Source organism: Anas platyrhynchos, chromosome 16 (assembly GCF_047663525.1).
Source record: "Anas platyrhynchos isolate ZD024472 breed Pekin duck chromosome 16, IASCAAS_PekinDuck_T2T, whole genome shotgun sequence".
Classification (NCBI taxonomy): domain Eukaryota; kingdom Metazoa; phylum Chordata; class Aves; order Anseriformes; family Anatidae; genus Anas; species Anas platyrhynchos.
In genome coordinates this window covers 7,254,753-7,276,934 of record NC_092602.1, presented here as the reverse complement: position 1 = coordinate 7,276,934, position 22,182 = coordinate 7,254,753, and the positions used below count along the sequence as shown (strand labels likewise).

The window sequence follows — 22,182 nt, the reverse complement described above, 5'->3', positions numbered from 1 at the left end:
TTTAGAAGAGTCATTTATCCAGATACGAAAAAGGCTAGACTGATGCTGAACAAGCAAGCTGAAAAAGAAAACCAAAAAGATGCCTCACAAAGTAACAGATAAAGGCAGAAATTACAACTTTTTGTCCAGTAATCAAAAGAAGGAACACAAAATTGATTTGCACGGAAGGGAGATCTGACAGTGCTGCCAGGGTGCTGTGTAGTTCACGCCAGTACAGTCACACACGGTACTGGTGGCTTCAGCCATCAGAGGCAGATCAGAGTCAGATCTTGAAACGCCCTGGAAGGGAGTACATTCATAGAAACACTTGAACATTTTGACTCGTGTTTCTGGAGGATAAGCATAAAATCCAGTGTTATCTCCACTAATTAAAACACCCTTCAAAGGGAAACCTTTGTATGATGTTTTAGGGAACGAAGGTTTCAGATGTACGCTAAGAACATGTCAATACAGCTGTCCACTCTGTACCAGACTGATATTTATCCTTCATTTCTCTACATGTACAAATGGTTATACTCACATATTGTTTCTATAGTCTTGCTACTTGTAAAGTCAATTAATCCTTTGTTTTATACTCGTCTGCCTATTTCAGGAAATCTACTGTAGCAGTATAGACATACTCTCTGCAGGTTCATTGAAGGGTTTTTTAATGTGAAGAGAAACGGAAGCTTCAGATTAGCCACACGTGACTGCTTAACTACATTAAAATCAACTGGATTTTCAGCAGTTTCTGAACTGATCAGACTTTCCCAAAAAAGCCTCAGCGCTCGAGTCTTTAACCTGTTCATCACATAACGCTGATGTTATATTACAGATGCATCTCAGCTGCAATTGAACCTGACAGGATTAGTCTCCTTTTGCTCAACATCCTGAGCCTTGCAGGAAAACACCAACAAAAAACAAACAACCTCAGGTCTTGACAAGCAAAGTTTCTTCCATCGGTCTGATTCAAAACAGAAATGTTATGCTGTCTTCAACGTACAAGTCCAATCTATGCATCATGAAACAATGATGAAAAAAGTATGATGCAAAGTCTTCTTAGTCACCCAGAACATAAAGAAAACATACAGAAGCCTGATGCAAAGTCCAGAAATAGTCCAGGGCAGTGCTTGGGTATCACTCAAGATTTTAGGACTACTGTGGATAACGTGGCCAGCCACAAAGTGTCTCATAAGAGGTCATGACAATGTTCTCTGTTGCTAAGATGAGAGTGAACAGACCGCCATTCCCCATTAGATGTTTGTCTATTGGTTTTAATTAAAAAAAGAAGAGCAAGGAAGAGCATACAGTCATGCAGCTGATCGTCGACGAATCACAAAAACTCCTCGCTGCAGCTGTCCCAAATAGATTCGCATCTTTGTGCTGTCGCTGGTTTTCCTCACCCAGATCTGCATAAAGGAGAGAGAGAGGGAGGCAAGGGGGAAAACGTTGGGGTGAAAAAGGGGAAAAATCCCACAGTAAGTAACATGCAGCCAAATAACTCCAGGTGTTCAGATCTGACAATAAGAATCTCTGTTACTCACGGTGCACAGATAAATCACCTTGATCCTTTTTCCCTCCCCCCATTAGGCATCTGCAACCTTTGTAGAAAATCAAGTAACACTTCTGACTTCACCAATTTAACTTTCCACTCAAATCAGTCATCAAGAATAATTGCTTTTATGGCAATGCTTGGGAAAAGTAAAGTTTGCTCCTGCTACAGTTCTTAACCGGAACTCCAGCATTAAGCTTTACCTAATCAAGAATAAGTCTCTCTAGATCCACAGATCATAAAAATGACCTATCCTGGGATTTGTTCAGACACAAGGAACTATTAGTCAAATGAAAAGCTGACTCTTAATTTTGTTCAGCGAAGCATTTCTCACAGTGTATTAAATAATCTGTATCTGAAGATAAAAGGGCCTCTTTTTCAGCTACCTGCCTGGAAAAATTCATAGAACTTGCAGATATATGGTACGTTTCAAAGGACAAATTGCTTCCATGGAAGCAGCCATTCAGAGAATTAAAAAATAAAATAAAATAACTTTCAAGAAGTTCAGACCCAAATACTTGTCCTTCAAAAAAATCAAATCTGAACAGGACTCCTCTGTGTCTTATTATTCTAAAGCATTTACACCTTTAAATAAATGCATGGAAAATAGGAGTTTTTCAGCTCTTAGTACTAGAATATTTTAGGACAGAAGCCCAGTACTGCCCATTGCAAAGGCTTTTAAAGTCAGTGCCTGAATATTATTTATCCCAAACTGGGAGTATTTTTTAGATATTGTATTAGCTACAAGCCTGGCATAGTAGATTTATACAGTTATTATTTTAATTACAATTTGACCTTACTAGCAGAAGCCCTGAATATAAATTTAATATTTGCCTGCATTTGTACTTCAGTTATTTCCCCAGAGAAATTAAAATCTACCTTTACTGATAATCATCTCTATTGCAACATTTCCAAGTGTTTGGTAGGATTTGCTAACCAAGAGGATTTGTACGCCTAGAAGCTGAGTGCCTGTATAGAACAGTAAACACAGCCAGTTTGCATTCTATCACACTATGATGGAATGGCACGCTGCTTTTGCTGAAGTTATCAGTTTTTGTTAAGCTTCATTTGGAGGAAAATGAAAATTCCGTTTTCAGTGAACACAGTGAAATTACTATTAACCCTAAAATGGGCCACACAGTTAAGAAAACTAAAAGAATCAAGACATTCTGAACCTAAAACCAATGTTTTAGGCATACAATGTATTCTGCCATCAGAAGATAACATCTATTAATTTAAAGAACTGAAGGACATGGCGAACAGAAACAACCAAACCCATCCCTTGATTTCTTTTATTCCTAAACTGTAAAGAAAAACAAGTTTATTCCTTTTTACAACTTCCAATAAACTGATATTTCTGAATAAACTCATGGGAAGAAAACCCTTTCCTGTACCTACTGAAGAGGTCATAAAAAAGGAAACGTTGAATTGTTTCCATGTGCTTGGCCAATGATTTCCACTAATGCAGTAATCTGACTCAGTTTCCAAAGAAACCACATGGGATTATTTTTTTTTTTCCTCAGTTGGATCATTATAGCTCATACTGCTGGAGATGCCCACAGCCAATTCCAAAATTCAAATCCAGTTTAAGTAACTTAGACCTTCATATGAACAAAGATGCCTGATACACTGTTAATGACTTCATTTTTTCAGCCACAAGACAACAATTTTATATAATAATATTACGTTCCTTAGTTAAGGCTTTTTTTTTTTTTAACTTTTTTTTTTTTTTTTTTAAATGGAAGTGCTGTTGGGGAAACACCCTGTGCCTTTACCTTCAGTAAAGTTCCTTTGAATTGACTTGACTTCCTTTAGAAATGCTCTCAAGTTATAACTCTGGTCTACAACTGGAGATCTCAAATCCAGGTTTGCCTTCTAGCTTCTAAATTTGTGCAGAGCCCAGAAAGATTCAAAAAACAATTGCAAAATGAAAATGAGTGATGCAATCAGAGCTGCAGAGTGCACTCCTAAGAATGCTCCCTCATTTCAGTATTTTTTTTTCTCATCTCCCATCTTTACATTGTTGCAGAAACCTATCACAGGGAAATTAACTGCCATGCCTTCTCCCAAACCTTTCTCAGAAAAAGGAAATGAAACCTATGGTGTCACTTAAAAAGTGCAATTTCTAAGTGAGAAATTGCATTTTCCTCAGGTTTGAGGTAAGCTGTTCCCAGAAGATTAAGAGTTTTATTCTTTTAAGTTAATAGCAATAACTCCAATCAAATTAGCAGCACTCTGTTTGTACCACATCTGTTAGCACACTACTACATCTAAATAAACAACCATTGAGCATAACAGAGCAAGGAAAACAGTTGTGATACAAAGCACATCCCATATGCAACTCATTTTGTTGAAACCAAAGTGTTTTCCCTTAACTGCCAAAGCAAATTAAAGCTGCTTTATTGTCTGATTGAAGAGAAGTGCATTCAAGTCTACCATTTCTTTCCTTGAAGTGTTTGGAATCTGCACGCAAAGAATAAAGTGCTCCCGATGCCCAACTAATGGACTGCTCAAACAGTAAGATTATATTGCAACGAGATTCACATCAATCTTCAGCACACAACTCTCTCTTGACCTGCTTCTCTAAGTCTTAATCATTAGCCAACAGGAAATTGTCTCTGACAAACGATTCACCCCCTCCATCTCCCGTGTAGGTGATGAATGATGCCAGCTTACTTCACAGCATAAATACTCATGTTAGCAGGAAGAATTTTCTCCCTGGAGGAACTAAATTTGGTGACAAAGTTTTTCCTTACCCTCTCCTGGTTTCCAAATGGGATTTACTTTTTATTTTGCATTAATAGGAGCTGTGAATACATGCTTTAAGTAATAAAAATGGAATTTATCAGGGTAGCACCAAGGAGATGCAACATCCCAGTTCTCCCCATTTTCCTGCCTGCCAAACTACTACTTGCAAAATGTAGGATCCCCTTTCAGAGAGCAACAGCAAGGCTCTTCCCATCCGAGATCTACCCCAGGATGAGATCTTAAATCAGTTTCATCTTGTATTCAGCTTCTTTAGACACCAAACGACTACATCTTCTCTGAAAGTAGTACCTGCTCTTAGGCCCTACTAAACTGATGTCCACCTGACTGAACTGACCCATGAACCCCATGAAACCCAGAGCAGCCACCTACCTCGTTGGCGCCCACAGAACTGATGACACAGCTGATCTTAGTGTTCTCTTTAGACTCCAGGTAAATGGCCTGGCTCTTGTGGTACCTGCAAAAATAAAACAACAGATGACACATCAAACCCTTAGCTGTCCAGAGACTGAGAAGGTAAATAATAGTAAGATTGATAAAGACAGGATTCTAAAAGTATTTGGATAGAATAAATACAGTTTTTTTCCTTTCCATGCCACTTTCCCCATCTTTGGGGCATAGCTGATCCTCCACACACACTTTGCATTTAAATGCAGCTTCAGAATGCACAAAGCACTCTCCATTTGAATTCAATTCTCAAAGCAGATTACTAAAAACAGATTTAATATCAGAAAGAGGCAGAGCACCAAGACACGAGATAGGACACTGATTCACAATAAGCCCTCACTTCGAGTTAACCAAACTAGCTTTTCGCACTTCAGACACAGGATGGATTTTAGATAGCAACTCCATGTTGTGCCTGATAAAATCTGACAGAGCAAATCAGATGCTAAAGGATTATTCACATTCCCCAATAAAAAATTACTGGAACACTAGTGCAACAACAACTCTGAAGTGTACTCAATTCAACCGTGCAGTCTATTGTTTAAACAGAGACCTCAAATTTCTAATAGTCTTATTTTGTGAACACATTGAAGATTACATCAAAGCGACAGGTGTGACTGTGAGAAGCTATATATACCCACAATAAGCACAAAGTATCAAAGCGTATTTTTAACTTTTACATCACATTTTAATCATGCTGTACATGTTTTATACGAAATGCCTTAAGAAAAGAAAAGCAAAGACCCTTCAAAATTCATAACCAAACTGCCTGGTTTCATGGTCTTGCCTTCTTCACCCACACCACATTTCTGGTAAGGGCTGCAAAGTATGCTAGACAAAATTCTGCTTCTGTTTATTTTGCTTAGGAGAGTTCTGCAAGTAAAACCAGTTATACTGAAACGTTATTTGCAAGTAAATTATCTTAATCAAGAGAGCACCAAAAGACTTTGGTTATGAAAGCAGATCCGTATTTCTGCCTTCAACCTAATCATGATGCGCTTCATATTTATCAGGGAAATCCAAGCTGCAGACTCACCACGCAGATCTCCTCAGCATGCAACTCCCCGCAGCCTGATGGGCTGACAGCCATTTGTCAAAATACACGCATTTGCATAATCTTTGCAGTTATTTCTACAATAACCATACTGTAAATATGGAAGTCTTCCAATAGTTTATTCCATAATCTCTTCCTACTGGCTCATGTACTCAGAATTTTCACACTGCTTGCCAGGAACAAAATGATAGCGTCGGCTTTCGGCATTCCAGAAGTACTATCAAAGGGCTGGGCAAGAGAATTAAAAACAAGAAAAACGTTTCTCCAACCTTAAGATACTTGTGCCCAACCATTCTTCTTTTTCCCTCATTTTAACAGAAATAGTATCAGCAGGTATCAGGGCAATGCAATAGCAGCAACGATACAAGCCAAAAATCCCAGCTTATTGAGCCCAGGTGACTGTTAATCGATGTAAGGGAAACCATATAAGCTGCTACAAACCAGACCTCGCTCTGATAAGGAATAGGACACTGATGGACTGGTATTTCTACCATGATACGTTGTTAGTGCTTAAGCAAGGAGTACTGATCATCTTGATAGCACCAGTGCACAAGCTTCGGAGTGCAGAAGACACCAGCACAAAAGAAAACTCCTGACTGAGATCGGCGGAGGCACAAATGATGAAATATGTTTCACTCAGAGCTGTTTGTTTCAAATTTTTAATTATCAGTGAATTGCAAAGCTAATGACACACACGAAATTGGCTTCAGGCTCTGGATTTCACTTCACAAGTTGCCGTCCATCAGTGAATTGATGTTAATTATGCACAGAAAAGGTAAAATAAGGTAAATCCAACACTTTTTCATTGAGTAGGTCTCAAACAGCCTCAAGCCCCACACATGCAGAGAGACAGGACAACCAAAGTAACCTCGTGTACCTCAGCAACACAGTCACATCTCAGCCTTTTGCAGCATTTATGCACCCACTAGGAAACAGAAGGGTATAACTTAACAGGAAAACAGATGAGGTTAAAAATACAGTGGAATTTAAGTTGTCTTTCAAGAGAGAAGGAAAAGTGCCAGACACCCCTTACTTCACCACTATGACAAGCGAGGCAAGCAGAAATAATTCCACTTTCTGCTACAAAATATTTTGCTGAAAGGCTGAGATTTTCAGCTGCATGTCCATTAGAAGATTGAAAAAAAAAATCACTGTACTATTGTATGCAGGCAAAGCTAAAAATAAAAAGAAGAAGATGGCTGTTTTATAGAGAACTGCATTTTAGGGTCTGGTGGGGGTGTGGAACAAACAGACTGGGGACAGCAAAGCTGAAGTTTAATTTCACATTTCAGAATTCCCTACGCAAAGCCTCCATTTTGGAGATATGTTTGTGAAATACTTCTACAAGACCTTAGGGAGGCCACTACTTTAGGTAATGGTCCTTCCTAGCTACTGTCAGGAAGCAGAGAAAGTCACTCCCAAGCTGTCAGATTTATTATTTCTGGCACATGCCAGCAGCTACAGCCTTAATACACCTTAGAAACAATTACCCTCCCACTTATCAAGAGTTTCTTCGTTACTTTAAAATACCACCTGCTTTGCAGAAGTACCATTACTATCAATCAAAATCTAAAAGCAGGATCATTACAGTCACAAACTATGAAATACTGATCTTAAACCTGCATATAAGAATAAAGCAGAGGGGACAGCAACAACTAGGATTCCTGACAGTGAGGCCCCTGTGACTTTCATCTTGCTGAATCCAATTTTATCTGTTAACGTTTTACATCCCAACTAGATACCTTTTGGGGAGAGACCGTGCCTTCGAGATTCATCTGGGCTCACAGGAGCACTCCCAAGTTTAAACTTGGTAAGAGTTTTACTGATCGATTATACCAACCTCCATCTTATTTTTCTTGTTATACAACACTACGGTCATGTGCACGGTTAAAAATTCTAAGAACAGTTTATTCATCCAAATATATCCTAGAGGATAGTAGCTTTACACAAGAAAATAAAATTCTGAAAGAAAAAAAGGAACTTAATGCATTTGTGAAGGAACAAGTAGCCTGTTTGTGTCTGGTTTATGCTTCAAGGAAGTTTAAGCTCCAGGCAGCTGCTTTTATCAGAGCTGTATACATTGAACCCTTGGTGAAACTTCACTACCCGAAGACTACCAAAAGGAAAAGCTGTAGAAGAGAACTGCTGTGTAGACAACAAATTCCATGCTTATTACTCACAGTAAGAAAATTACAACCCCAACACTTGTTATTTTAAGCCACCAGAACACCAAATGGGCTACAAGTAAGCACACTACTTGGAAATTGCTTTCTGGTTGAGGAATACGAGACTGCTCCCTTGATTATCTAATTTTGCATGTCTCCAATTAAGAGCTGCTAAGATTCCTGTGAAATTTTAATATTTTCTTCACATTTTGTAAGGCTTCCACAGCTAAATGACTGTAAAACTCAGTGATAAATCCAATCAGCAGTTCTGAAGCTGCCTCTCTTGTGTGGATTTGATCTTTAAAGGTTATTTGGATTTGTTATTAGAAACATTTTTCATTGTGAAACAACATTTCTTCTGCCACCTGGTGGAATGATGGGCTAGTGTACTACAAACCAGAGCACAAGGACACTGAATACAGCAGGCAGCAGCTGTACCTGAGATCCCAGCACTTCTGTATCCTAGCTGACAAGCTGCACCGCTACATCAAACTGCATCCATTGGTGGCTCTCTTACATGAGATTAGGTTTGACAAAAATGTTTCCCAAGTGTCATAGTGCAAAAAATTGAACAGAAGGACAGATAAATCATGGAGCCAAGCCAGTAGTTACTCCAGAAACTCTGTGAGGCCTGAACACTCCGTTATCACTTACCATTTACCGAAGTCGTGGTGATTAACCCTTGGAGGAAGATGGCTAATACCTGCCCAGAAGTGTTTTGTCCCCAAATTCTTTCAAAGAGGCAATTCCTCTTCGAAGTCTTTGTGTCTACGCAAAACAAGGCTAGGACTGCTTAAAAACAGAAATTTACCGGGACTTACCATCTTTTATCATAGTAGAGTTTTCCATCTTCTATCCGGGCTTCAAACCGCTGTGCTGGAGACTCTGCTGGTGTAGCTGGGAGGTGTTCAGGGGAGGAGGGAGAGGCTGAGGACAGAAAAGAGACCAGTTAAAGAATAGCTTGTGTCCACCATTTAGCAGTACATCTGACTGAAAACAGCAATTAATAAGGTCATGTTAGGCAGAAAAAAAAAAAAAAACACATAGAAAAGCTACAAACTCAAATTTCCATCAGAAAAATACACTCTATGGGGAAGAATAATTTAACCTATGCTTTGTTTATATAAATAATAACATTTACTGAAATAGATCAAACATCTGAAGAAGATTTGACAGGTAGGTAAAAGACAACACTTAGTTTGTTTTAAATCCTAATTTATAATAAAGTAGTAAAACAGGGTGAGGATTACTTAGGCAAGTTAATACTGCTCTTTCCTGAAATAATCTGTACAGACCCATCTAGAAAGCTAAAAACATGAGTTTTCAATCCTCTATCTACCATACAAACAGCTAAGTTGTGCAGGTGCATCTGAATATAATGAAAAAATCTATTTGCACAGCTACGTTGTCTGACATTTCAAATTGTCCCACGTCACCCAAACATTTCATGCACCTAAAGCTGTTGGGGATGGGAAGCATCCCCAACAAGTGATGAAGGGACTCCACACAGCACCCCAATTTGCCACAGTAACTACCCAAAGAACAGCAATTACACAGTCAAAACATTTACAGAGTCAAATTACGGAGTCGGGAATTGACAGTGAAGAAGTCTACAATATAAATCTCTGTTCAAAACATGGTTGTGAACAAGTTCCAATGCAACCATTAACTCACCTGGTCTCTTGGGTGATTTAAGCTACATGGAAAGAGAACAAAGAAGTGTTACAGATCTGACATGAGCTAAGGAAGGCTATCGCAATAACTATAGTTTTTATTTTTAAATGGACAGATACGTGGCATAACAAAACCAGAATAGTATGAATAGTCTCGTGATACTAAAGGTGTTGAAATGGAGCTTTCTCAGAGCATTCAGATAGTCCACCAAAAGCAGACAAAACCGAATCCATCTCACACACTTCATTCTTTGAACGTGATCCAACTTTTCTTGGGGCACACCAAATACAGTATGTAAATTATTAGAGACCTCTACAGCTGCCAAAATAGGCATGCTCCACTACCGTCCTCAGAAACCTCAATGAACAGCTTTCTAGTATGAGAAACCATAAAAGCCTCTCACCATTTAGCAGGAAAGCAGTAGGAAAATGAAATCTAGAAAAAAATTGAAGGATAAACATACACACTGCACCCCAACCAGTCTGGGAAAGTATTGCAACACTGGGGAGGGGAAAAAAAAAAGGAAGGCCCACAAAGGCCTGAAACAGAGGCAGGCTTTTGATCTCACAGAAAGCAGCAGTGTTAACATCTGTTCAGCCACAAGGAGAAAGAGAGAAACACTCCTTAAGATAGCTTATCATTTGCTTCTGACAAAAGGTAACATTTTTACATGACAGTCATTTTAATCAGGTTAATTAAGCTTATTACAATCGGAGGGAAGAGATACCATCTTGCTAAATCTTTTATTGTGTTATTTTAGAAAGTCTGTTGGGGTGAAACAGTCCCACGTGTCAGACAGGAACCTAAGACAGACAGCTCTGTGCTCTTCAGGGAAGAGCATTAGCTTTCTTTACAAAATAAATACAAATCAAGCCATAATCCCTACCTTATTCAGGGTTCTCAGGTCCTCCATTATTTGCTCATCAGTCAACAGGTAATTTAGCTGAGGTATCCAGAATTAAGGTTCCCATAAGCTCTCGACAAGCAAAGATATAAATTAAAAGTCAATGACATCTCACTTCACTGAACATAAGCCAGAAGGTTTCTGTAAAACTGCATCAGATTTTAATACGGGTGTTATACTTGAGCTTTTCTTTGTCATATGAATTAGTACAAGTCAATCTCCACAGAGTCTCATCGTTAGCAACAAACTGTGCCAAATCATTTTAATTTATTCACATATAACCATCAACGAAAAACCTTTAGTGCATTGACATTTACTTCATATAGGCAATCAGTAGCATTTCCAATGTTGTTCTCTACAGCAATGCAAGAAGAAAAATCTGGAGGCTGAAACACAACAGACTAGCTTCAAGCTTTGTAAAATTGAGCTGAATCCCACCCAAGTCTAGGAAAAGAAAGTCAGCAGTTTGCAACTCAGTAGGAGGAACAGAGAGAGAGGGATGGATCTTTACTCCAGTGACGAAAGGCAGAGAGCTTCATACTACAGCTGCTCTATCATGCTCAATTAATAGGTCATGTTTGCTATGAAACTCATTTATTTCAGATGAGATATGAGCGCTAATAAATAGATATATTTTTTTTAGAAAAAGTGAACAGAATCTCCAACTAAGAAGAGGTTAATTAAAAGTGGAGATGCTCATGACTATACTGCATGAACCCTAGAATTTTAAGTTCTGATATCGCCTTCAGAAAATGTGAGTCACTCAGGAGTCACAAGATAAGTGTCTTTAATCTAAGCCAAACAAGTCTGGAATCTAATAATAAACCTCTGCAAAGCAAATATCATTGCCTCCCTTTCCAGGTGAATTTAATATACAAACAGAAAAAGTGCCCGCCGTCATATATTTCCAAAAGCCAAAGAACATTTTAATTATAAAAAACATGCAATGAGGCAGGACAGTAGGATTACATATATATGTTTTTCTGTTTCTTGTGATATATGAAGACAAGATGGATTTTCATCTTTTTATTATTCAAAGAACACATCTGGCACTCCACTGACACTGCTTTTGCTATGCATCTTTCTGTATTAGATATCCAAAGCCTTTATCAGAAATGGAAAAAATAGTTTGATATGACAAATATGATCTTTCTAGCAAATGTCACATCTTGAAATGAGAAAAGCTTTGGCTCATGGAAAAAGCCATTTCCTATCTATGGAATCAATTGCCTCAACATTTAGGTAAAATGACAAGCTTTTCCTTTGTGAAAAAATTACCAGAGGAATTCAAACCGACCTTGCTGACAAAAAAATCACCTATGTTATCTCATGGCACTGTGAAGTAAAAGAGATTATATTGTCTTAGTAAGGGATATCTAAGGACTAGCTGTACTGTATTAGTTTATCACACAATATACAGGAGAAGTGATGTTTTGGTATTTCCCAGATGAAAATCAGATTCTAGCACCTCATCTCATTTTCTTTCCTATACATCACAACACTGATGCATTTTGCCTCGCAGGCAGCATGCTGGCTTCAGGTAGAAAAGCCATCCAACACTTGTGTAAAAGGATATCAGGGGCAGGTTTCCTCCTCTTGTCTGGGATGGGAACTGGATCATTTGGTCGTCGCCTCAGTTTCCTCGTCATGATAGGCTTCACTTCCATAGAATCTGTAGGGTAATGAAGTTGGAGAGCAGATAAGACCACAGGGAGAGAAGTAAGAATCAGATACTTTCTACACAAGGCACAAGGGAAATGATGTCTCCTCTCCTGCACAGAGAATTGGATTTTTTTTCATGATAGCTTCCAGCATTCAAGCTGGAAGTGCTGACAGTGAATACAAAGTCTCTTTTATAGGAGGTCACTGTTCAATATCAGTGCTGTGATGCCATGGTTACAGCTTTCGCTGTCTGGAAGTTGCACAGTTGTTTCAGGGGCATTCAATAGCTCCTTTAGATGCAGGTAACTGAAGTACAATGACGAAGCAGAAGGGTTCAGGGAATTTTTTTTATGCTAATGGCAAATATCTGCTTGTAAATAGACCACTTAAAAGGCAGGGTTCATGGAGGTCTTTGCTAACAAAACTTGAACAGGTAATAGCACACAAAACATCACCTACATATCAACTGTTCTTTTTTGTGCCTTCAAGCTGGAAAAATAGGTTTGTCCAAGCAATACAGATGGTTAATGCATTTGAGACAGACTGATACAATCAGGTGGAGTAATTTTGAACACAAATAGGATTTAAATCCAGATCTAAAAAAAGTTTCAAATTATGTTTTATAAAATGAACGTAATTAATAACTCCCAAAGCAACGGTTGTTAGGAAATAAGTTGTAGCTTCTACACTGGGGAAAAAGACAGAATCTGTCTAAAATTTAAACATCTCATCATTATCTGCATTGCAGTTTGTCCAAATATCTACAGGTCATCTCAACTGAACCGCTTTACTCTGAAACTTACACGAATCATTCCTAAATTTATGAGGATACCTTGAACTGGCAAGGAAGAGACCACATCTTAAATGCTAAACCATCATTTCACCTCTTCTATGTGCTATGAATTATTTGCTTATCTTTAAGTACACATGAATCACATCCCAGATAGCACTTAGGTATATGAAGCTTCTGTGGCTCCCTCTAGATGCTACATCCTTGAGCAACAATACATCAGTGTTCTGATGTGTTCAAAACACATCAAATTACTTTTCTCCTTATCTCAAGGGTGAACAAGGATGGCCATTCCGCACATCAAAGGAAAAGATATTGTGATAAAAGATTAAAAAAATAAAAAATGAAGTGCCACCCTCCAAGAGCACACCAAAGGAAACCTCTCTGCAATTCAAAGCCAACTGAAAAACACTGAACACTAATAGCTCTGCAGACACTAAAAACATAAGTTATTGTGCTGAATGGAAGCCATCCTTCACATTTGTTACGATTGATTTACAAGAGCCTCAAAAGAGGAGTCTGAAGCACTCACTCAAGGTGATATGCAGCCAAGCTGAGAAGGCTTTTTCACCTTTTTTTCAAGAATAATTTGAAATGAGTCGTCACAGAGATGGTATCTGTATTGCTTAAAATGTGAATAAGGCAAAAATATCATTTTTGTTCTCTCTTTATCTTAGCACCCTGTATATTGAATTGTGACAAGTCAGCTGAAAGTTACCACCAAAGAAAGTTATCAGGAAAAAATAGTTTGAAAGTATTCCATTTACCATGAAACACCTGAAGAGCTTCGACATTCTTGAGAGATTCGTGAAAATTTTATAAAGGTTTCAAAGAGCTGCTCAAGTACCAACAGATTTAACCTGAAATATAGGCTTGTGTGAGGCTGAACAGCTGAGCCCCACACCATACAACACTCCAGAAGACAACAGCTGCAACCTAAAAAAAATGCAGGTGAGTCCTGGCACTCACACCAGCCTATCATCAGGTTGCCCACTTGCATTCCTGCATGCACTGAGCTTTTAAAAGTTTTAAAACTCACCAAGTCCACACAAGCTCTAGTGTTCTTATTTCTTGGCCTCCAGCATGCATTCAGAACAAAACCTGCTAGTTCTAAAGGAATCAGATTGCATTTCTGCTAGCCCGGTAGGAAGGAGATGAGGGAAATCTGTCTAGCACACACAGAAGGGATTGCTGCTCCAGTTATTTATGTGCCTTTTCCCAGAGTTGTATCTGATGAAACTGCTCACCTCTCCAGGACATCCAACAGTGGGTGGCCATGCTTTCCTGAGAAGAATTAATCTGGTCCCCAAACCAGACACATTTCTACTACATACCCCTTTTTACTCCTGCTCAGTCTCCCTTCAACTCTGCAAATCTCAGTCCTGATGCTAACAGCTGTCCTGCTGGCAAAGAAATTGGCTTCCTTCGGATTCTGAGAACATTAGCACCCAGATTTTCCAGAGCTACGATCTACTCAGATCCTGATTCCTTAAGGAAAATCTGCTTGCAAGATTAGCATTGTATGCCAACTTAGTAGTTGGCAAACATAGGCATGGGATAACAGTAAGATAAGGCGAAGGCACAGACAGCTTGTGAGATCAGACTAGACTTCATTACTGAACAAACTAACAAACCAAAACACCACTATCAGGGAAGCAGCACAGCACAAGGTGTTTTCCAGACCAGATTATCACTAATAGTTTGTACAAAGCCAAAAGCACTCGAATACATCCAAACAGGTTTTATTTCTCCCTTCAGAACACTAATTAAATTATCAGCTTACATAACTTGTGCAGCTACTAGGAAAGAAAGACAAAAAACAGTCTAATTCACAGACAGGCCTCAGCAACACAACCAATGTTATCGGTCCGTAAAGTGAGGGAGTGTTTTTTTTTGAGGAAATCAAATCAGACCTTGGGTTCAGCACCACAACCTGTGAAAGAGGCTAATTACCACTATAACTCCACCACGACCATTATTGACAAGAGCACAGCCGAGGTATCAAGCGGCTTCATGAAAGAAATCTGTCCATTTAGCATCCATTTTCCAGAGTCTGGGCAGAAATGCAGCTAACAGACATCTATTTTACCAGCTTTAATAGCACATTTCAACCTTTGTTGTTTGCCTGCCTTTAGCTTCTTAAGCATCTGTTACTGGAGAAAAAAGGACAGTTTAAAACCCGGTACCACTGATAAGGTCAATACTGCATTATTTCTCAGGAGTTCTATTGCCAGATCACAGGAACTAAAGAATCCCTTTCCCTGCATATGGAGTAAGGTATGATAAAAATACATTTCACACCAGCCTAATGAAAAAACATGAACATCTGGTAGGTGTTCACTGGAAGAATTCAGTTACAAAATTAGTTAAATTACATTGACTCCAACCGCAATCATAATTTAGGGAAATAATGAGGGAAATGATGTTACTGCTAACAGTAACACTGCATTCTTCCTATCGTCTGAAATACGGGACACTAGCTGGGCAAAGTCAACTCCTGCCTTGAACCTGCTGTAGGGAGGGTATCAATCCCAGCCTGGTTATGTTTCTGCTACACAACTGAAGGACTGACACAGTCCTTTCAAAGCCAACCACCTGTGGCTTTCCAGAATCAGTAAAGAACTCTAAGCTACTCGTTACCGAAGTGATGAGGACCCTTAAGGATTTGGGCCACACACACACAATCCACTCATTCAAACAGTAAAGGTCATTAATTATAGGAAATCAATTTGTATACAATGTTTTGAGCTAACTTTCACTTATATAACCTCTAGCCTTCTATTCTGGAAGATTTAGAGCTCCCTTCTGGTAAAGGCATGTAATTAAGCAATTAAAACATATTAACCTGACAGTAGAAAAAAAAAAAAAAAACACAGGCTTTACAACACACTCCATGAAGGGAGAACCTCATGACCAGGTACCACCAGAGGAATTCCCAAATATTCCAAAAAGAAACCTACAGAAGAGACAACCACTCAGATACAGACACACCATGCTGCTAGCCTAGTAATGTTCCAAACCCAAGTAACTGCAGCTGTGCAACAAAGCCTAAGGTTTCTCAACAGTTTCTTAAATTTTGACAGGAGAAAAAGTAAATAAGAAAGTTTGTCCACTCTGTTCCTTTGCTGACACTATGTTGATTTATCTGTTAGTAATTCAGGTCACTTAAATTTATTATGAACTGCACTCCCCACTAAAAGACTACCAATTTGTGTTCTACATCTGTTGACATTTGGAAAGTTTTAAAGCCAGACTAGCTGTCTGTATAAATGAGCACTGCTATTTTTTTTAATCTCTTTTTTCTAAGCAGTACTGAAGCAAGGAAGACAAGTGACAAATGCCTATCTTGTTTCTTACCTCCTGTTAATTCCATGGTTAGCTTCTCATTCTCAATCATCTTCTTTTTCTCTTCCAACTCTGCAATCAGATTTTCTTTAAGCTCAATTTTCTTATCTTCAAATTCTTTTGCTGCTGCCTTCTTTTCCTTGACATAATTTTTTTCCACTTGATCTGTCTAATGCAAACCAGGAGATAAAACAGTTAGCTGAGGAGCCAATGTCCCAAATCAATGATTCAGAAACACCTTCTTTCAACTGCTGTGCTTTGATTAGCTTTTCAGTTCAAAACTATAGCTCATTGTACAGCTTATCAATATTTAAATAAAACAAACAGAATACCATCTAAATATGACTAAGCGAGTGGAGCTACTATCAGCAAAAGAATTAATCCTTTTTAAACCCACTTTAGTGGGGCATACCTATCAAGTGTCTAGCAGAAAGCTCTTCAGATTTTAAAGAATCATTATCTCTTATCACCTCAAGCAAGCTTAAACATCCCTTTTAAACCATCAAAAACACAGCCAGCATACAGCAGTACAAGAAAAGATATATTTACTTTTTAATTCTATTTTAATGGCAGTCTGGAAATTACTTGAGGTAATACCCTCAGAATTCTATATTCAACTGTAACAACACTACAGGAAAAAAAACTGTGAAAACAAGTACTAGTTGATAAAACTGCAGGTTTAAGTCCTTGTATAAAGTTTAACAAGTATTTTGACAAATTAAGAGTACTTACTTCCAGCTGGAGAAACAATTCTGAAAGAAGAGACAGAATCAATTTATTATCTCAAAAGATGCACAAAATTATTTAACATTTTAAGTCATTTGATACTGCAACCAAAAGCGTACATGCTCATCCCACCTCTACCCTCACTTTGCAGTTTTATGCTGAAAATAATGTAACCATGGAAAAAAAGACAAAAATATATTGTTAACTGAAGTTTTCTACAGATAGTCAAGCAGATTTGCAAAGCTTACACAGCAGTAAGCCATTCTTTTCAGATCAGCTACTAATTCCATCAGTGAATTAGTAAATGAGTCAGTGGGTAAATCCTAACCACTGCTTCATTATCTGCATTCTCAAAAAAAAAAAAAAAAGAGAACAACCCTCAGCATGGGAAGGATAAACACAAGACCATCCTGTCATACTAGGCAGTTGGATTTTTATCATAGAATTCAAAGTTATCACAATCTGCCCTCCTGTGGAAGAAATATGATGCTGCAGCACCACTCCTTGCCAGCCAGAAATGTTTGTATTTTGTCTTAATTTTATCTAAATGTCCCAGTATTTCTGGAATACCACTCCAACAAACATGACATTTGTCTCAGAAGAAAGATTCCTGTGAGCAAGAAGTAGTTCAAATAGCTTAAATTCTTCAAGCAAATCCTTCACTATCCCAAGCACTTTTAGAAGGAGATAGCTTGCACTACTGAAAAGTTGGAATATATTAGGCATCATACAACTGCCACTGCCTGTTTTATCTCCCAGTATAACGGTCAAGGCATTCGAGAATTCACTCAACTTTTCTAAAAGAAAAAAAATTACATTTCCTATTTCCATGTAACAGCTTCTATAAAAGGCCCCTCTTCGGTATCCAGGATTAGAAATTACTGAAAAAAGAACAAGAAGGAAGGCAAGCAAATCGATCTGGTTGCCAAGCCATTTCTCTGCAGTAACACAATAAAGACCACCCGGAGGGGCTGAGAGCTAAGCACTTCAAAAATTAACTTGGTCCTGTGCTCCTGAAACAGCGAGCCAGAAGAGCAAGTACAGGCAAACCGCTCAGTGTCACGGCTGCACTGGGTAGCACCTTCAGCAGCAACCCCTCTGTATTCGCTGTTTCAGGGCTCAAAAAGATCTTTGAAAAAGCAGGCAGTCCTCATTTTCTATTTCTGAAAATACAAAGCAGTACACCTGGAGGTTTCGCACAAGCTACGTGAAAGAACAAACCAAGGTGGAAAACTGTGGGTTAGTCATGATGCCAGATACATGAAACATTTTTACGTGCTCTATTTCACACAAATGAAGACTAAAACTGTTTATCAATGTTTATCAAGGAAAAGAAAAATCAAGAAAGATTCCATCATGCTTCACGTACTCAAAAGAAACTACACACTACCCTCAGAGAGGGAAAAACTCTTCACTGCAGCAAGTTCCCATTCTTTAAAAGATAGAATTACCATTATTTTGCTTCAGGTGTTACAAAAATTGGGCGTTTAAGGTGAATGCATCTCTTTGAAACAAATCCAGCTTACCTGCGTTTCGTATCCTTTCTTTATACTGCTGGTCCAACTTTTTCATTCTTTTCTGATATTCCTGAAGAGTACCTAGGTTGAAATAAATTGGGGATTTCAACTACATCTTTAATTATTCCTTGTATTCAGTGCTCCTCAAAGGGCAATACGCTACTTGACACACGAACAGTAACATCTGAAATCAGGAAACTGCAGTTCTGGCTTATTTTGATAACCATTTTCCCTGTTTATTTGTTTTTTCAGAAAGCAAGATGACTGCTTTTAAGAAAGGCTCTCCATACTGCACAGAGGCTTAACTACAAGCATGCACAGGGAAGAAGGATGGAAAGTAGCTGGTATTTCTCCTTAAGCAGCAAAACAGAACCAATATTCCACCAGTGAAGAATCTCGTAATCCCCATCCTTCTGTGACCTCTGCAATTGTTCTCCAACCAAATACTGAAGAGTGCTGAAAATTGTTTAGAAAAAAAAAAAATACTCCCTTCAAAGCTTACCTTCCTGCAATTGTTGCAATTGCCTCTTAAGAGATGCCAGTTTGTCCTGATACATCCTGCGAAGTTCAAGAACACACAACTTTATATTAGGAGGCAAACAGGCATGGTTTACTTCAAACTCTGCTTTGGTTACAATGTGTTTATGCTGAACTGAAAACTTTTCAGAAGAACTTCAGGAAACAAGTAAAAGAACATTTGTCATTCAAATGAAAGATCGTCATTCATGCACTCCACCTAAAAAGCCCACAACCCCACCAGTTTCACAAAGCAAAGAATTGTTTCCGTAACAGTTCAGCAAAACCAGAATTCATATTTAACATGAAAACCCATCACGATGTTTAGATCTACAGACACCGGAAACTTTACAACAGAATCATTCTGCTCCTTTGTCAAATTGTGACATGTGTAACAGTTTCCTACATACAAAAGATAAGGCATTTCCAGATCTTGACATCATCTATTAAAAAAAAAAATCTCTACCACACACACCAAAAGAAAACAAAACCAAAACTAAAAGCAAAGTCTATTCCTGGTTCCGTTGCAGACTCGCATTTCCTTTCTCACGTATCTGTGGTTTAACACAGGCCAAGTCTTCTTCAACTGTATACAAAAAAACACCTCCACCAGTAAGAAAGAACACCAAATGCTGCAAATACACCTTAACATTAAGAGGAGCTATTTCAAGTCTCCAAAAAGCCACTCTTCCTGGACAAGACTGGCACTCTGTTGTTTAGTGGATGTGAACAGACACCTTGCTTTTTGCATGCCTTGTATCAAGTAGCTTTGTTTTCTTTAAAGGATCTGCCTGCAGAGGGATTCATTTGCAGGAAAACTGAGCTGTTCCCAGGAACCGGTACCTGCCTTTGTTTGAAACAGCACTTTGTTTCTTGAGCTGAGAAAGTGATTGAGAAGAAATATGCACCCATTAGCTATAGCATTGGTGTAGAAACTTAAAAACACAAATCTTGGCCCAAAACATCACACAGCTTATGCAAAAGACACACACCTGCCCCGCTCCCCAATAACAGAGCTACTTTTTGTTAGGTTACTTACTGCTCTTTCATTTCTACATAGTCCTCTTCCTCATGTTTTGCCAGGTCAGTCTCACTGGCATCCTCAGTATCTAAGTGAGGTAAAAAACAATTTGTTAAAACTAAAACAGCATTAAAAAAAACACAGTAAACAATTAAAAAAAAATCCCAGTCAGGCAATTTAACCTCAAATAAATATATAACCAAATAAGCAACTGCAGAGATAAGTTTAGAATTGAATCATTTTCTATACAACTGCAAGTTATCCCAGATAAATCCTCCAGTAGATTTGCAACAAAGCTTACATCAAGTTCAAGCAACGATGACTTAAGATAGTCTAGTAATTTCTTCCTAATTTAAGTCTCCACATTAGTGCTTACAAATACTAAAGTGAGATGGTAACACAACCCTAGGACCCCAAAGAATGTTTCCCAGCCTCCTTCCTATTGTTTCGCCCAGGAAATAATCTCCTCTGTGGAAGGCTAGGACTGAAACACCTCTAACTGATTCACAATGCCTCTGCAACTCGACCTGAAACACTCCAAATGGAAAATGCTACAACTAGATGCTGTTACGATTTACTACAAAGTCCTCACCAAAGATAAGCTACTTGCTAAGATCCCAAACACCAGCACTAATAAAGACAGCCCTGGCCTTACAGAGAGAGAATATAAACTGAAAAAAAAAAAAAGAAAACAGTACAAAACTGCTAGTTGGTGGCTACTTCTTTGCATATTTATTAGCCATAAGACTCAGGTAGCCAAGAATGAATAATAAATATCCTTTCTTCTCTGAGGAGAAGTCAATTTCTCTTGGCTGGGGTTGTGATGGAAAGGGTACAGCTGCAGAGCCTAAACTGAAGCAATATTCCCTAGGTGTGGGCGGGGCTGGCACTCTCTAAAAGAAAAAAAAAAGCAAGATTTGATTTGAGCTACAAAGAAACACCTTCAGGTGTGGTGTTTTTTTTTTCACAGCTCTCCAGGCTTGGCTCCAGCTCCTCATTCACAAAGACACAGATCTAATGGGAGTTTTGCTGACAGCACCAGGGACTGTCACAGGCCTGTTCTTCACCCCCTTTACTTGCTACTTTATGCACCCTGGACCCCAGGACCCTCTGGGTTTCACTTCAGCTTCCCTTCTGCATTGCTTTCCCAATCCCCCCACAAACCCCTAACACCTCCTTGCACCCCCTGCCTTCATTCCCCAGGTTCTCCTCCCTCACCCACCACCCTCCCCCGAGCCCCCACACCCCACAGGCTCTCAGCAATCCCCACCCTCCCAACACCCCAGCACCTCCCCCTTCCCCTGCCGTGACCCCAAACCCCCCTCCTGGCTCTCCCCTTCTCAGCCTCCCCACACCCCCCCCCTTCTCCTCACGTTTCCATCCTCCCACAGGAAACCCCAGGCGCTCACCAACCTCTCATTTCCACAGCATTTTCCTGCAGTTTCTGAGCCTTTCTCCCCCAAACCCACCCGCCCCCTCCCCTCCTCCCTGACCCCCCGCTGCCCACCACAGCCCTGGCCAGGCCCAGCCGCCACCAACCCTCATCCGAGTCGCGGGCCCGAGCGCTCCGCTCGCCGTCCTCCTCCTCGGCGCTCTCCAGCTCCTCCTCCTCGTAGTACTCGGGCCCGGGGGGCATGGCGGGGGCCGGAGCCCCGGGCGGCGTGGCGGACACCGGCGGGGTGGCGGACACCAGCCCGGCCGCGCTCATGGCGCCGGGACGCAGCGGGAGCCGTGCCCGCACCTCCGCCCGCCCTGCCGCCTCTGCCGGGCTGCTCGGCAACCGCGCCAGGACCCCGCCGCCGCTTCCGCTTCCTCCCGGTCTGCCCTCGCCGCTGCCTGAGCGCCCGGCGCCGCGGTGCAGGCGAATGCGGCGGGCACCTAAGGGAGGGGGCCTGCGCGGCGGGGCGGGCGGGCAGGCGGCGCTCGGTGCCCGAGGTCGCGGGTTCGAGTCCCCGGCACGGCGGCGGGGTTTGGTCTGCCCAGAGCCGTGTGGTTGGGTTTTGCCACAGAAAGCTCCTGTCCCGCTAAAAAGGGCCTGCCCAGCACCTGCACAGCTTCCTCACTGTG

General features: G+C 40.0%; 1 protein-coding gene across 1 annotated transcript; it reads right to left on the bottom strand.

Moving 5' to 3' along the window:
* Window positions 1-21,933, bottom strand: SUDS3 (SDS3 homolog, SIN3A corepressor complex component). The gene is made up of 12 exons (XM_027469961.3): window positions 21,655-21,933; window positions 20,134-20,203; window positions 19,081-19,136; window positions 18,588-18,659; window positions 17,068-17,087; window positions 16,348-16,504; window positions 12,115-12,210; window positions 10,521-10,582; window positions 9,635-9,656; window positions 8,782-8,887; window positions 4,670-4,754; window positions 1-1,388 (listed from the first exon to the last, which is right to left on the bottom strand). The coding sequence occupies exons 1-12, from the start codon at window positions 21,821-21,823 to the stop codon at window positions 1,290-1,292; spliced, it is 1,014 nt and encodes a 337-aa protein (XP_027325762.1). The 5' UTR covers window positions 21,824-21,933; the 3' UTR covers window positions 1-1,289.
* Between the last annotated feature and the right edge of the window lie 249 nt (window positions 21,934-22,182).

What these genes read in the sequence shown, in the direction of transcription:
- SUDS3 (XM_027469961.3), bottom strand. Translation starts at nt 21,823, where the DNA reads ATGAGCGCGGCCGGGCTGGTGTCCGCCACCCCGCCGGTGTCCGCCACG. An exon ending in TATGTAGAAATGAAAGAGCA is followed by an intron (nt 19,137 to 20,133) that starts GTAAGTAACCTA and finishes TGAACTTCGCAG; the next exon opens with GATGTATCAGGACAAACTGG. An exon ending in AACCATGGAATTAACAGGAG is followed by an intron (nt 12,211 to 16,347) that starts GTAAGAAACAAG and finishes ATTACCCTACAG; the next exon opens with ATTCTATGGAAGTGAAGCCT.